We start from the raw sequence: 16,170 nt of genomic DNA on the forward strand, positions 1-16,170 counted from the left end.
AAGGAAATCCGGAAGAAAATCAACTTTCAGTGAGCTAGAAAGTGTCCTCTTCACTTGGTACCAGCAATCGCGGGCCTCAGGAATTCCTGTTGATGGCAACATCTTGCGGGAAAAATCCAAGACGATAGCCGCAAGACTGAATATTGAAAATTTTGCAGCGTCGAATGGCTGGATTAGTAGGTTTAAAGAACGACATGGTATGGTCTACAAGAAGTTAGCCGGCGAAAGTGCTGCTGTGGATGTGGAAATAACGGAGCTGTGGCTCGAGAGACTGCCAACACTGCTGGAGGGATATGAGCCGCGGGACATTTATAATGCGGATGAGACCGGACTTTTCTACAACGCCCTCCCGGATAGGACTCTGGCATTGAAAGGTGAATCTTGCCACGGGGGAATACGTGCAAAACACCGAATTACTGTTCTTCTGTGTGTTAACAGTGACGGTAGTGACAAACGGGTTCCGATTGTAGTTGGAAAATCACGAAAACCGCGTTGTTTCAAAAACATGAAAAAACTTCCGGTGAAATATCACGCCAACAAAAAGGCTTGGATGACAACAGACATCTTTACGGCGTTTTTAAGTTCTCTGGATGCCTCCATGGGCGCACAAGGCAGAAAGATTTTGCTGTTTGTTGATAATTGTGCCGCTCATCCGAAGGACACGACATTTCTACGAAATGTGAAAGTCGTGCAGTATCCAGCAAATTGCACGAGCGTCTTGCAACCGCTTGATTTGGGCATCATAAAATCTTTCAAGCAGTTGTATAGAAAGCGCCTTGTGCAAACAGCTGTATGTGCAATGGATGCTGGGAAGGATGTCAACATGAAAATTGACGTGCTACAAGCAATTCATTTCACAGTGGCAGCTTGGCGGCATGTCTCCCAACCAACTGTTCTGAATTGTTTTCACAAAGGTGGCTACGGGTGTGAACTTCGCACAGAAGCAGACTCTAACGTCAGTGTGGATGAGCATGATGGCTTTCACGAAGACTGGAATAGATTTGGCGCCGTGAAAGACGTGGTTAAATTTGGTGACTACGCGGCAGTAGACAGCGAGCTTGCTACATGCGGAGTCGACACGATTGATAAGTTGTGTGACGATCGCGAAGGGGGTGGGAGCAGTGAGGAAGACGACGAATGCGAGCCCGAAGCTGTGCCGAGTTTTGCCGAAGCACACGCTGTATTGGCAAAAGTGAAGTCGTTCTTTTATGCCCATAATATAAGCGAACGTGACGAGGAAAACATTTTGAACGTGGAAAGTACTCTGTTTGGTCTAAAACGTAAAGTTTCGACAAACCAGTTGTCCATTAAAGACTTTTTTGGTAAAAAGAAGTAACTTTGAAAGAGAAACATTGTTTTTTTTTTAAATTTTTAATGCTTTCCCGCATCTATCGTTTTCCCGCATCTATCGTTTTTATTTCCCACCCCCGCCGAAAACGATGCATCGAGGTTTCACTGTATATGTGAAGCAACCAGACAGCAAGTTGTAGATTATATTGCAGTAGGCCAGTATGAAAAAAAATGTCATAATTTTTATCTTGTCACCTTAGTGACATAAGTAGTTGCATAGGTTTTGGCATACAACTAAGTATCCTTCTCATTTTCACTTACAAGACATGACATAATGCCGTCAAATGGTTTCTCAATGCGAGTGCAAAAGTGGAGAGAAAGTGATGAATCACTTTTAAGAATGGTTGTGACAACCATTGATGTGAGCATCGCTTGATGTTAAATAAGGTGGGGAAACTGAATTCAGCAAGTATTTGCATGCCCGCAACAAAGACTAGTGTCATGCTGCTTCTTCATGGCAATATCAGACCCTGTGCTACATCTCCATTCCTGCATTTTCAGAAACTTTGGTTTATGTTACTAGGTTTGGCAGACATAACTGTTATTCATATGGTTACATTAACTGGTAAAAATGACTAAAATTACTGACCCTTCCACTGTTCCATTTCAGCCCATGGTCTCTGAACATACATGCTGAAGGCAAAGAACAAATGTTAAGTTAGGTTTCATGTGAATGTAGTTCCTCCACTACCTCAGCACTGTCAGACCCACCATACAATTTACCATGGAAGTGGAAAACAATGATACTCTCCCATTTTTGGATGTTCTGGTCACAAAGAAGGGCTCAAATTTATTCACAGGGGTATACAGAAAACCTACACATACAGGATGATATCTAAATTTTAAATCCATCCACCCTCATCATGTAAAAAGAGGAGTTGTTTATAGTCTAGTTAACAGACCTAAAGTCATATGTAAAAAAAATATTCAATAGATAAATTAAGACTATAAAACGAGACCTTGGTCTCAATGGATATCCGCAGCATTTCATCGAGTCTATTATCAAGTCTAAGAGAAACATCAGCCTTCTTCAGACAGAATACTTCAGGGCACAGTAGTTATCCCCTATGTCAGAGGAATATCCAAGAAATTTCGAAGAATTAGGAACTGCTATAATATCAGGGCCATCTTTAAAACTACACATACACTCCATGGAATATTGATGACAGCTAGACCTGACAGAGATGAGAAACAGACAAGGCAGTGTGTGTACAGTATCCCTTATGATTGTGGCAGATGGTATATTGGCGAAACAAGTAGTCCTCTGAAAGTATGCATTAAGGAGCACAAATATAACCTTAGGCAAACTTCTACCAGACTACACAGCGCTACAATCAAGAGTTATCTTCAGACTCATGCCATGAGAACCTCAAATCCTACTTATATCCACTCTGTTTCTATGTTTAAGGGTAAATGAACTGAGACTTCATTTAACACTTTCAGTGAATATAATGTGGAACATTTTGATATATAAAACATCTTTAACATGACACAGCAATTCTAAGTTGTACATTAAAGGGGGCCAGGGCCTGGACTGAGTTGATGGAGTTTGATAGTGAATACAATTTTAGCCTGTCATTAAGAAATTTAATGAATGATTTATTATTGTGTGTAAGATGTAGGAAACAAAGATGTATGAAGATTTCCGTCTTCTGGGTTGTTGCGCTGTGTAGTCTGGTCGATGTTAACCAACGTTTCAGAGGTCATACTGCCTCCGTCATCAGGGCTATGAATATGCCAATAGGGTGTAGAGACATTTGGCTTTCTTGATCCGAAGAGCCTCGAATCTCTGGATGAAGCGATGAGTATCCTCCCCATAGAGGTTTACTATGTAAGACTTGAGGTTCTCACAGCGGTGAGAACCTCAAGACCTCAAGACGGAAATCTTCATACTCACCGCTGTGAGAACCTCAAGTCTTACAACAAAGATGTACTTTGGTCTGTCATCTTAATATTTAAAATGTTATGTTTGAGTTTTAAATCTATCATAACAGTCCTTGTACGAAGGATACTTTAAAATTGGATGAATGGCTTTTATTGATTGGTTAGTAGATTTAAGTCGTATTTCCAGAGCCCTGACTATAGGGTATGACTGCCTCCACAGTGCAGACATCACTTTCAGTACTAGGATTCTGAATAGAAAATTACACTGAAAAGAAAGATGGTTGTATTTCACACTGCATTGAACTGGTTGGTCATAAATGATGTAACATTTATTTAAACAGTATACAAAAATATGGCACAAATGTACATTGTCAAATACAGGTGCCTTCTTTCAAATTAAGCTGAGTTACCATACATCACAATTTTCTAAATATTCTCCATATACATTCTAGGTAATACATGATTACAATGAGCAAATACGTATATTTTTATATGAGTATCATAACAAGAACAGCTGTAGTATTCCTTGCACCAGAGAAAAACAAATTTATGTTTTCATAAGTCATTAGATATATTAACCCCATCCTATAACATCATGTTCTTCACTTACTTTTTAAAAGTTGTAATGATTAATTTAAATACTTTACTCATCAGATCAGATTCCTCATTTCACTTATCACCCACTTTCATTCTGTTGCCTTCCAAAACGGGGGGGGGGGGGGGGGGGGGGTAGAGAAAAAAATAAAAAAGCAGCAGCTGATTAAATGTGTTTGTAATTTTTGAGGAACAGAGATCCAGGTACAGGATTAATCAAAACGGATCTCACATGGCCAAGATTTCTCATGGCAGAGAGTCATTAAAGAGAATATTAAAATTTTGTCCTGTAGTTTTGCCTTACTTGCAGTGGTTATATCTGCCACATCGTAACACTCGTTTCATACATATTAATAAGGCTTGATGGGTTTTTGCAATCACAATCATGAATTTGTTGACCAGCTCAGTGAATAACCATGAACTGCCTAGGAAAGACCCTGTACCATGGAATTCAGTTTGTTAGTAATCACAAAACTGAAAGTAATTTGTAATACTTTCTCATTTATTTTGTTGTAAATCAACCACAGCTTGGGGATAAAGAAATATTCAACACTTTAAAGTAGAGCCTCACTTATACCACAGTAATATCCTGCCATCTGCTGCATCCTATGTGAACTACACCTTTAGTTCTTCTTCTGGTTTCAGAGGTTCAAAATGATAATCCACAATGTCTTGTGAAACTTCTTCCAGTGTTGGTGGGTTCCATTTAGGCTTCTGATCCTTGTCTATTAACAAAGCCCGAACACCTAGAAACAGGAGATAGATTAATAAAAAAGTACAGTTTTCCCACTGCTAAATTATGCACCATGCTACAAATAAATGAGGAAATTGAAATACACCTCCACACATTCTTAACCTTGGCATGAAAACTAATATGGCAAAATATTCATATATTTCCACATAGCTGTGGTCTGAATCTTTAACAGTGCTTCCAAACTAATTTGTTTAACGTTTATTGTGCAGGAGAAGGCAAATGAAATTGCCTTTTCCTATATTATGGGCCTGTTGGCCAGACTTTGGTTAACAGTTTAGTAGTATGCTACTGCAACACATGTGAAGCTAAAATGTGTATTTGACGTGATGCAAGAATGACTGAGGTTAATCTCATGAGGATATTTACAATGGCATATCTTTTGTATGCCATGTTGTCTAAGACAAATTTCCTAAAGGCTGTAATATGAATGGTGCTGCTTTATTTAATTGAATAGTCCAGTGATCCTGGAGTTGGAATTTTTGATAATGGCTGCATGCAGACATACATAATTAGCATCATTAAACCCAACAGAAAATGAGTAACCAAATACATTGTAGCAGACAGTAACCAAGGAGCCTGTAGATTGACAAATTAGTACAACAAGGAGGTGATATACCAAGAAAATTCTAGAAATACAATTCTTTTATGGGCAGCATTAAAATCAATGCATATTTGCTAGCCCTCATACTGCATTAATTAATACTAAAGCAATTACATGATTCACAAGTCAAATATCACAGTTTGTAATGTATGTTCGGAAGCTTTCACAGTGACTACGTATAATAAATTCTTCGGGCTACCTACCAGCCATGTAAGCTGGCTTAATGAAGAAAACACCAACATTTCGAGAACCATCTTCATTCTCGTCTGCAGGGTACCCTTAGGACGAGAATGAAGATGGTTCTCGAAATGTTGGTGTATTCTTCATTAAGCCAGCTTATATGGCTGGTAGGTAGCCCAAGAAGAATTTATTATAATCACAGTCTGTACTTTAACATCAACATAATAACTATCAAACAAACTCTATGTATGTGGGTGACTGAAAACTGTGATGATTTAGTTATAGTGTGATATATGCATACAGTCTTGTTTCCAAGTACAGTCCTGTAAGGAAGGTAAATGCTCTGGTAACATTTATTTTATAGGTCACAGGAAGTGAACATGATTAGTTGTGACAATTTGAAGGTCATGAATTAGGATTCTTATCATGTTGAAATTGTGGCTCATTAGTCATTCATACACTCAGTGAACATTACAAATTAATAATATAGAGAAAATGTGACAAAACACACATGTATTTTGAAGTTTATTTTAATAAATGGAGACGATAAGAAAGGTGTAGTGGATTTCTCAATCTACTGTTCATCTTCTACCAACAGCAGCTTATATGATCAGTCAAATATAGCCCAGCTACATATAATGAGTAGCTTAGCAGAGTTTGCTCTGAAGTATTGGAATAACATTTCAGGGTATTCTGTCAAACTAATTGCATTCTTAAATGTCTAGCCTTGTAAATGGGCTGTATATTACCTTCATAGAATTCTAGTCTGTCGCAGAAGTGTGAACCAAGACGATACTCCATAATGAGGCATTCTTGCAGCGACTTGGTGGCTCCCTCCTCCAACTCCTTTTTTATTACCTTACATGAGGTTGGTGAAACTTTGCTAAGAATTTCCAATGTGTTGAGCGCCCACTCTGAACCATCTGTCTTTAACCTCACCAGAATCTCTTCCACTGTTGGAGCAGAGAAGCAGTTCTCTATCTGTTTAAGATGTGGTGCAAGGCTGAATTCATGACTTTGAACTTTACTCACTTCTGTAGATCTGTCAAGAATCTCTTTGACAGCAGTTTCTGGATTTTTACTGTTGATGAGTTCCTCCTCTAATTCTGGAAGTTTTGAACTTTCACAAAAATGTGTTGCAATTCCAGCTTTCAGACAGTCAATTCCTTTCAGCCTGTGTCCAGTGAGTGCAAGATATAAACCTAATTTTCCTCCTAGACGAGGTAGGATGTGACTCCCTCCAACATCAGCAAAGAGACCAATTGTAGTTTCTGGCATGGCAAACAGAGTCCGCTCTGTGGCCACTCGAAATGGTCCATGCACAGACAACCCAACCCCTCCACCCATTGTGATTTTGTCTATCAGAGCCACATATGGAATGCTGTATGTACCAATTAGAGCATTCAGAGTGTATTCTTCTCTGAAAAATATTTTTCCAGTATGGTCTCCCTTCAACCCTGCTTCTGCTAGAGTTCTAACATCGCCACCTGCACAGAAGGCTTTCTCTCCTGCACCTTTTATTATTACCATATTCATCTCATGTTCCCATTTTTTCATAGCGGGATAAATTTTTCTAATCATCGACAAATTGAGAGAATTCAATGCCTTTGGCCTATTTAATGTGATTATTCCTTTATTATTTACTGTTTGGAGGATTACATCATTTTCTTCGTTCGAAGACATTGACCTTCGTAATGCAAGAATCACTTTCACAGCTTTCGGTCGCCTTACGAATGAGGTTATACCCGTCCTATACAGCAGAACCTGTACGGAAGAAAAAAATTATAAACAACGAAAACCAGTTCACTTGAATGTGTGAAGCAGATATAAAATATGATAGGTTACCATCGTAATTTGTATTGCTGAACACTTGTAACAAAATAACTACAAATATAGCACAGACCGTAATGCACAATATGGTTCACAAATTTAATCTGAACCACGTTTGACCTTGGACATGTGTGAGAGAAATTTTGATTTTATGAATTGGCATGTTGTTGTGTACATATAATTGGAAGATCGCCCGCGACACTGTATGAAACAGACGTGTTCATTCATTTTCGCACGTCACCTACGTGGAATAAATGGGGTTATACGTGGGGTTTTAGGTATTGTAGATTGCCTAGTGATCATATTCGGTAAACCTCATATGGCAGGGTTTCTAAGACAATTTGAAACGTGCGTTTAGTAAGGAATTTGACCAAGTTTTGTTGGGTTTTGAAACACCCCGAACTGTGATTAGGAACTTAGCACATTATTTGAAGGTAATAATAATATTACTGAAGAATATCAGGTATCTCTGCAACCAATTTTACAAAATTTGTTTGTATTTTTTCCTCATCTACTTTCAAGTATTATGTTTACACTCGTTCCACCTCCAGAAATTTGTTCTTATCATATCTTCTTTGGTCTGCCAATTGATGTTTCTCTAGGACGGTATTAATCCTTCTGTATGTGATTCGTAGATTGTTGAATCTTGTCTTTCAGTAAACAAATCACTATTTTTTCCTTATATCACCACTTCTCTTGTTATCAAAGAGAGAACAACCTATGACAGATCAAAAAACTTCATCTTAGCTATTTGTATCTGAGATCAGTCTGTTTTTGTCATTGCCCATGCAGTGTTGCTATTTATTAATGTTGACATTGGTATAATTTTGTACAGTTTGATTTTACTCCTTTCTATAGTTCTCTCTTTTAATGTCTTTCCAATTATTCCTCACATATTTTTAAATTTTGAGACTTTGTCTTCTTCAGCTGTAAATTATACTTGGCATCCAAAGAAATAGGAATTTGAAAGTTGTTATGTATATTATTGCCTAATATTATCTTTAAGCTAATAGGTTGTGGCCTTTAGTTTTTGCTGTTGACGTTTTCAGATAGTAATTCTTTTTAAGAATGATTTTTGCAAATAATTTTTAACCTTAGCAATTGTTAGTTAGTTGTTAGCATGGTATAATGTGACCAATTTCACATACATAATACACCATTTCTCTTACTATTTACAGTTTAAACAATGTGAGCAATTTGTGCCTTAGAATTTGTTAGGCTTTGTTTTATATTCTTATATCACTGCTAAAGCATAATATAGATGCATAGACAGTTGTCTGATGATGGACTGCATGTGTCAAAAATGTGCCACCCATTAAAAACAGAGATTCCTAGGTAAGTAAATCAGTGTTATTGTGTACAAACAGCTAATAATAATATTTTCTAACCAAGTATTCAATTAGGATTTTAGGTTTTTACAGCGGTGATTCTGTAGATCGCTGTCTTCTGGGTTATAATGCCATGCAGTCTAGTAGAAGTTACCAACATTTCAGAGGCCCTTGCTGTGCCTCCATCATCAGGGTGATGATGGAGGCAGGAGGAGTAAGATGATAAAGTAAGACAGTTTTATTTTATAGTGTTCTGATGTTTTTCAGAATGGAATCTGCCATGAAGAACATGTTCAAAGCACCATTTGTAGCGCCTGGAACTATCAAGGAACATTCTTGTCCTGGGGATTATTATGGCACTTTTGATGGAAAAGTAGAAGGTAAGTAGGCAGCATTATTAATAAATTATTAAACATGTGTTGTGTTCTTTAATTTTGTTCTTCTCAGAGTTTGAGTGTTAGTGTGGAAAATGACTAACTGAACTTCTCTAAAATACATGAGGAAAGGTACTACATTCTTATGAGATTGTAAAGATTAGAAAGGGAGTCTATGCCAGTTTATTATACTTTGTGCTGTATTACAGTGCAGAACTCTATTCACTGGATCATCATAGATTCCAGAATTTGGCTTCTAGTTTCAAAAGGATATATTAAAAAACATAACCTGTAATACAGTCCTTTAATAATATGGATCATAATTAGTGAATATCATACATTTTTTTATTTACTCCTTTATCCTTCTCAGTGCTTTGATAAAAATAATTATGCAATTTACCATTTAATGTTAGATAATCTCTGCAGGTACATGTAAATATTGTCATGCTTTGTCATTACAAAGGAACAAGAAGTTGGGAACTTAGTAAAAGCTCTTATTCACTGTGAAAATTATTGCAAGCCTTCTTTGGTGTTTGGTTCAGTATGTCCTAATTTAAATATTGGTGTTAGCTGAATCTGTCACATTGGCTCCCAAGCGATTTTTGCAAGACATAAATTTCATACTGTGACGCACCAGTAAGACATTCAGAACCTTTGCTGTAGGAACTGTGTTACATTCTGGCAGCTCTCACAAACCTTGTGCATCTTTCTTGTCCCAGCAGTGATATTAGAAATACATTTTTTCCCTATGTAAACTGAGCCTCCAGTTTTTTCATGAAATCAATCACATCTTAAAATTGAGGTAATACAGTATTTCCAACTGAATAGTGATAACTTTTGAAACATGTAGCTAGGGCCAAAGATGCTAGGGTACTTTCTTTATCTCATTAAATATTTACAAGTCAAAAATATTTCTGTGAGATTCATGAAGGTTTTCCTGAATTATATAGAATATAATTTTATATACATTCCATAGATCCTTCATGGGCCCAAGCTGAGGATGTGGAACATGTCTTAACACAAACACAATACTTGTTTCTAATAAAAATGTAAATTACATAATTATAACAGTAATCTACAGACAACTACAGTATTATCACAGAAATAATTACACAAGAAAGCATAACCACTATTGCTTGCATTTATTTACATGTGTAATCCCACTGCATAGGAAGTAAGGTTTCCGCCCCTCTTCAGATATCCAAGAATCAGCCAGGCTTGACTGGGTCCCTCAATATTGGCAGTACATACATGCATTTACCTGATTTGTCAGTTAGTTGATTGTTGTCTGATTTATGTATTTGCATCTAGCTTTCAGCCCTGAATTAGCCACCATAGAAAGAACAGACATCAAACTTGTTAAGAAACACAAGAAAAAAGGGTGCCAACATCACAGTCTCAAAATATCCTGAACACAGGTAAGCCAAGTTCAATAACCTGAGTTATAAACTGCCACTAGAAGGCAGTGTAGTACAGCTGTTGCTTAAAATTAATTCTCAGTCACTGAATGATGAATAAATGAATGAATGGAATGATCTGAGGTAGTGGTGTTGAGTCTGGCATCGTATACTATATATTTGTAAAGAACTTTATGGATGGAACAACGTTCGGTAACATTAAAGAAGGATTGGACTAAACATAAATTAATTAGGCAATGAAAAATTGTGGAACATAATAAGCGAAGGGAAACAGAGAAACGGTGACACATTTATCTTTCATAGAGTTTTATAGAGGAAAGTATTTACACTATGACAGTTGAAGTAACAGAGGAGTTGAGATAATTATATGATGAGATTCGTAATTTGTAATCTTCATCTAAATTTTATGAGACAATTAGAATGATGTGTATGAGGTGGGCAGTACAAGTGTCATGCGTGGGGAAACAAACTCCATATACAGTTGTGGTTAGAAAACTTCAAAGAGTGAGACCACTTTGGAGATACAGCAAAGATGGGAGGATAATATTAAACTACATCTTATAGTAGTAGATTGTGAGATTTTAGTTGAGTTAAAGTGTCTCAGGATAGGGACCAATGAGAGGCTTATGTGGAACTGGTGATGATAGTTCAAAGGGAATTTCTGGATGGTCTGAAAATATGTAAAGTACTCAAGGAACATTCTAGATTATGTGGGAAGTTAAATGAACAGCAATGCATGCACCATTATTATAATGAAGAAAACATAGGTGTGACTTGCAATGTAATTTTTTCATCTTTTTGGGGGGTTTTATTACTTTCATAGTCATCCTGTTCTCTTACTGCATTGTTAATCATTCATTTTATAAATTCCTTTTAGCTGCTTTTGTTTTTGCCTTCATCTGCATTACTTCCAAATTTGGGTCCAATGAATTAGCTGTTTTGGTCATATTATACATTTGAAGAATTTAATTTCTTCTGATTTTAGCTGTATATGTTTTCTGTAATTTTGTGGTCCATTTAATGATGGTTCAGAGTGTATAGTATTGGATGATAGGATAGTGATCACATAGATCAAAACTTAAAAAATTACACAACCCATAAGAAAGGTATTAAGCTTGATTCCTTATATTCCGATTATTGACCACAACCATATTTTGATCCTAATCCATATCATGACCAACATACAGTCCATCAGAGGAGAAAAAGATGTAACTTGGGTTAAATGGTACCCCTCTTCACCTAGTAAATTGATATTGATTACACACTTCAATACTTTCAGGATGATAATATTCTGTTAACACATTTACATAAATGTCATGCAGGTCTTTGTTCCATTTTTTTATGAACACCTTATCATGTGGCAGATTATACACTGTTACATGGGTAATGACAGGATGATTTGAGTGGAGAGGCACGGTGTTGTAGTTTTGGCTTATTTTAAGGCTTTATTGTGGCATCCTTTGGTGATTTCATTCTCCAGCTGTTATTTGTCATTTGAAACTTGATTTACCTTGATTATTAGGATTTTAATATTAATAAAAAGGCAGTTCTGGATCATCTGCCAAGAACGTATATGAACAGGTCCCAATCCGAGAAAAGGATGGAAGGATCCTGTTCATATGGACCTGTCGTCAGACAGAACACTAAATAAATAAATAAATATAGTTCTGTCCCCCTCGCTTTCCTGTGAATGCCCAGACCTACAAATAATTTCCAAAGATTCTTTATACAGAAGTATGCTATCTGCTGAGGGATGATCCCATGATAGAATCTGAAATTTGTGGATGAATCATGAAGAGTAGTAACGAAAAAAACAGACATCTGTGTTCTAGATGGGGCTTGAAGTTACTACCATGTGAGATGGGTTACAGACATGTGTTCTTTAAGATACCATATTTAGTGGACAATAGATTGCCCTTCCTATAAGACAGTCCTGTTTCCCAGTAGCTAATTTTGGAGAAAAATAATTATTGTTTATTTGGATAAAATTCTAGATACAATTCCCCTTCATATGCTGAACTCTTCTTCCACACCTCTATAGTGGCCCATTTTGGATTCACATAATTTCTTTTCTGATGGAACTTATTGGGTAGTAATTGTTCTTTGTTCTTCTTCCATGTCTGTTTTGACCTGAATTATAAGTAGGATTTGAGGTTTTCACAGTGGTTAGTATGCAGATGTCTGTCTTCTGGGTTTTAGCACCACGTAGTCTGGTAGACATTTACCAACATTTCAAAAGTCCTTGCTGCCTTCATCATCAGGACGATGAGTATCTGATGATGGAAGCAGCAAGGACCTCTGAAACACTTTTAAACTTCTACCAGACTGCACAGTGCTACAACCCAGAAGACAGCCATCTTTGATCTAAATTATGTTGTATGCCCTTTAATTTTCCACTAATATTAATTTCTTTAGCTTATCTAATAACTATCACTTCAAAATTGGCATCATATACAATTCATGAGAATGATGGAAGTGTCACAAAAAGGTGCACCATAATGTTAATATGGCTGTGGAGGAACTTTCAGCCTATCACACTTCCAAACCCATGATGTTTTGTTATGAAATTTAGTGAACAAGACTTTTGTTAGTTATATACAACCAGCACTGTTCATTTACATGCAGTGGTAGTATATTATCACAAATTATTTTCTTAATAATTTATAATTTTTTAGGTCACAATGGCGTGAATTTAAAGTACAGAATTTCTGCTATTTGCGTATTCTGAAAGGATTCAGTTCATGTAACAGGAAAACTTATCACTTAAATTAAATATGTTATGTATTACAGCTTTTAAATTATGATAAAACAAATAAGAGTGTAACAATGACTGTACGAAAGATAAAGAAACATTAAACTCATAATTTATTTAATGTTCTGATTAATATTACACATGTTGATTGTTGTATTTAATATCACACATATTGTTTGAACATTGAAAAAGGTCTGTTAGTTTTAATCTAAAGTTTGTTATTAGAGAAGCAGGGCAAAAACTTAAAATCTTATTTCAAAAATATTTATGGATTCTTTGTTTTTCTAACATTCTGCAAGATGCTAAATATGTTGTCATTGCTGAAGCTATTATGATGTGTGTAATTTAAAAATCCAGTGATTGGGCCATCACGTTTTTAACATAAAAGCATCACATTTTATCATTTGTACATTCAAGGTATAGAAGACATACATGTATGTATAGTATGCAATATGCATACACAATACTAACAGAAGTTCACTTCATCACACAGTCAACAAATTTCAACAAGAATAAATATTTCTTTTCACGAAAATCACAAAATCTTTACAACACAAACATGCAGAATTGACAGATTTTTATCAGTATTTCAAGGTCATATATAATATTTTTCTGTTATTATGAAGTATCATTAGTTTTGGTGAAGTAAGACACTAAAATTCTGTTCTACATAATCTATATTGCTTTACTTGTTATAAACTAATGTGTATTCTCCTTCTTATTTAACCAACAGTTTTTGATTAAGAAAAGAGATGAGTTTTTTCAGAGCACAAAAGGGATAATGGGTAATTAAACTATTCAACAATTTTCATTCTTTACAATACAATAAAAAACAAAGGCCTTATTTATACAGCATTTCGTTTCTCTGCACTTATTAATAAAAACTAAAAATTTCAACTGGTGGCAGGATTTTTATTTCTGCTGAAACATTTAGTTAATTTTTTTAATAAATTTAATGTGCAGTCTTCCATTGTATTGCATAAATACCTATATTTAGATTATTCTATTAATCAAACACAATACAAGTGCAACATAATGTTGCCCTCACATGACAACCTTATAAATTCTCTAAACTGAGAAAATGAGATTCCCTTTTTGTCTAGTAACTTACATCAACTTTTAAACTTATATTAGGATTCTTTGAGATATGTGTTTTTCTTGCAATGGTAATAAGTTGTATTTGATAGTTCAGATAATCTAAATGGTGGTAAATTTTTAGGCTCTAGATTAATACATAAATTTTTGCAATGTTGTGTTCATACTCCTGTTTTATATCATATATAATCCATTGGTTTATCATACCATCTGCCATACACTAGAGAATCAGTGTTTTTGTTTACATTTTTACAATTTAAAATATAATGAAATTTGATATGTAGTGCATGATTTAATTTTTCTTAATCAGTCTTTATTACATAATTATATATTTGAAAGGATTTCAGCAGTATCATTCTTATTTTTCATATATGAAATTATGGCTGCATGTATTGATGGATTTATATATTTTATAACTGCAGATTTCAGAACTATACAATTCCAGATTAGTTTCATTGAACAACTAAAGACAGCAACAGATGATGAATATTCTGAATCAAAGCAAACATAAGAGTTTTTGCACATTAGTTTGAGAATGTACATGTGAGGGGATACCTTATCAGGCACCATGCATACATAACATATCAAAGAGTTAATCATGGAGTGTGACACCATTTTAATATATGTTATGGATCTGTGATTACAACTCTTTACAAAATATATGTTTTCTTCTCTTTCTTTTTAGTCTTAAATATCACATGTTTGGTGAGAACTTGTAGCCCTCTGGTAGGTGTTGTAAATAATTAGGGTCTTCTTGTAGTTTTCCATTGTTATACTTTATTCACCCACATCTTACAGTACAAAGAGACAAATTAGTGTATGCACACATTTTAAATTTGAACTTTTCTTAGGACTGTCACCACAAATGATGCCAAATGAGATAATATGTGAATAACACAATTTGGTTCATTAGACTATAAATTTTACAATATTGATCACTGAGTAATCGACATATTTCGTATTGTATTTCTTTAGGTAATAAATTATTTGGTTCTGTAATCTTATAGATAGTCATTTTCACTTTAAAAATATCAGAAGCTTGTTACATTTTATTTACACACACAAAAATAAAATCTTATGTATAACATTTGTATCTGTCTTGTTTGGTTTTCCTTGTGTCACTGATATTTATACTGGTACTTGGTGGAGAATTACATCAGAGATGTTTGTGGCCGTAAGTGCCCTTAGGTATATAAATTCCTCAGTTAGTTGATGGTATGAGGAGAGGGCAGTTGCCCTGTCACTTATGTTGTGTATGCTAGCTTGGTAGGGTTGAAAGTGACGGGCCTGTAATAGTCAAATCCCTGACCCCATCCTCGTGCTGCTGTGTTGTAGTTGTTAAGGTTTGCGTACAAGTTCCTGCTTGGCGTTAGTGCGGTGGCAGGATCAGATACTGGGACAGGTGGTTCTTGCTTCTGACTCTCATAACTTGTGGTGGCTGGGACTACAGCTGGACTGGAACCTGAAATGATTATGGTTTATTGTTACTCAAATGATGTGTTTCTCTTTTGGGATCAGACCCAAAGAAAGTAACATCGAATTTCATGTACCATGTGCTATGTTAACTTTTTCAAAGTTTTAGTGATGAAAACAGTTTATGTCAGAAGATTAACCCACTGACATATTCTTACATCACCATATCAAGTTTTTATGCTGTTTACAGTTGTCTGTATAGAATGTTGAACGTAAAGGGAAAGTAATAAAACAAATAGTTGTTTATGAAGAACATGCGTCAATTATAATAAAGAAAGAATGGGCTTTCCATTGAACTTAGAGTTGTAGAAGGAACGTTGCTTAATTAAACGCCATGTTATGAAGATGTGGGAGATGAAATAAGCTCCATACATTCTTAATCTCAGCACCATCTGGAGGTGAGTTGTCAGCATTGTGACTTCATCTTTGATAAAAGAGCAACCAATACCCAGTGGACACGAGGTTGGGTGGACCACTTAACCAGTGTGGTTCTTGATATCTGATGTAGGGGAAATGTCACTGCCCAGTTCAAGAAAA

At 35.6% G+C, this 16,170-nt stretch overlaps 3 protein-coding genes and 1 long non-coding RNA gene across 10 annotated transcripts in view; 2 read left to right on the top strand and 2 right to left on the bottom strand.

Annotated features, from left to right (window-relative positions):
- Positions 1-3,538: 3,538 nt before the first annotated feature.
- Positions 3,539-10,251, bottom strand: Hibch (3-hydroxyisobutyryl-CoA hydrolase). Of its 2 annotated transcripts, none has more exons than XM_022068080.2 (3): positions 10,157-10,251; positions 6,113-7,127; positions 3,539-4,574 (listed from the first exon to the last, which is right to left on the bottom strand). In XM_022068080.2, the coding sequence occupies exons 2-3, from the start codon at positions 7,044-7,046 to the stop codon at positions 4,444-4,446; spliced, it is 1,065 nt and encodes a 354-aa protein (XP_021923772.2). In that variant the 5' UTR covers positions 7,047-7,127; positions 10,157-10,251; the 3' UTR covers positions 3,539-4,443. The 2 variants fall into 2 exon arrangements, with proteins under 2 accessions (XP_021923772.2, XP_021923771.2); XM_022068079.2 differs by lacking the exon at positions 10,157-10,251 and adding an exon at positions 7,209-7,348.
- Positions 7,407-14,009, top strand: LOC110831738 (uncharacterized). The gene is made up of 3 exons (XR_015537859.1): positions 7,407-7,627; positions 8,789-8,901; positions 10,207-14,009. It is a non-coding gene; the product is annotated as an uncharacterized LOC110831738 (long non-coding RNA).
- LOC110838896 (kelch-like protein 10) overlaps positions 10,211-16,170 on the top strand; it is a 58,441-nt gene continuing 52,481 nt past the window's right edge. Inside the window, exon 1 of the mRNA XM_087358766.1 lies at positions 10,211-10,313. The gene's annotated coding sequence lies outside the window, so the exon portion shown is untranslated. The remainder of the gene's footprint in view (positions 10,314-16,170) is intronic.
- LOC110831736 (uncharacterized) overlaps positions 13,166-16,170 on the bottom strand; it is a 125,392-nt gene continuing 122,387 nt past the window's right edge. For all 6 annotated transcript variants that reach the window (XM_087358762.1, XM_087358763.1, XM_087358761.1 and 3 more), the window contains one exon: positions 13,166-15,622. In XM_087358762.1, the coding sequence (XP_087214888.1) occupies positions 15,405-15,622 (218 nt within the window). In that variant the 3' untranslated portion in view covers positions 13,166-15,404. The remainder of the gene's footprint in view (positions 15,623-16,170) is intronic.

The sequence above is a fragment of the Zootermopsis nevadensis genome, unplaced genomic scaffold (assembly GCF_977971745.1).
Source record: "Zootermopsis nevadensis isolate Lab colony 2312 unplaced genomic scaffold, Znev_1.0 Znev_ptg000030l, whole genome shotgun sequence".
In the NCBI taxonomy this organism is placed as follows: Eukaryota; Metazoa; Arthropoda; class Insecta; order Blattodea; family Termopsidae; genus Zootermopsis; species Zootermopsis nevadensis.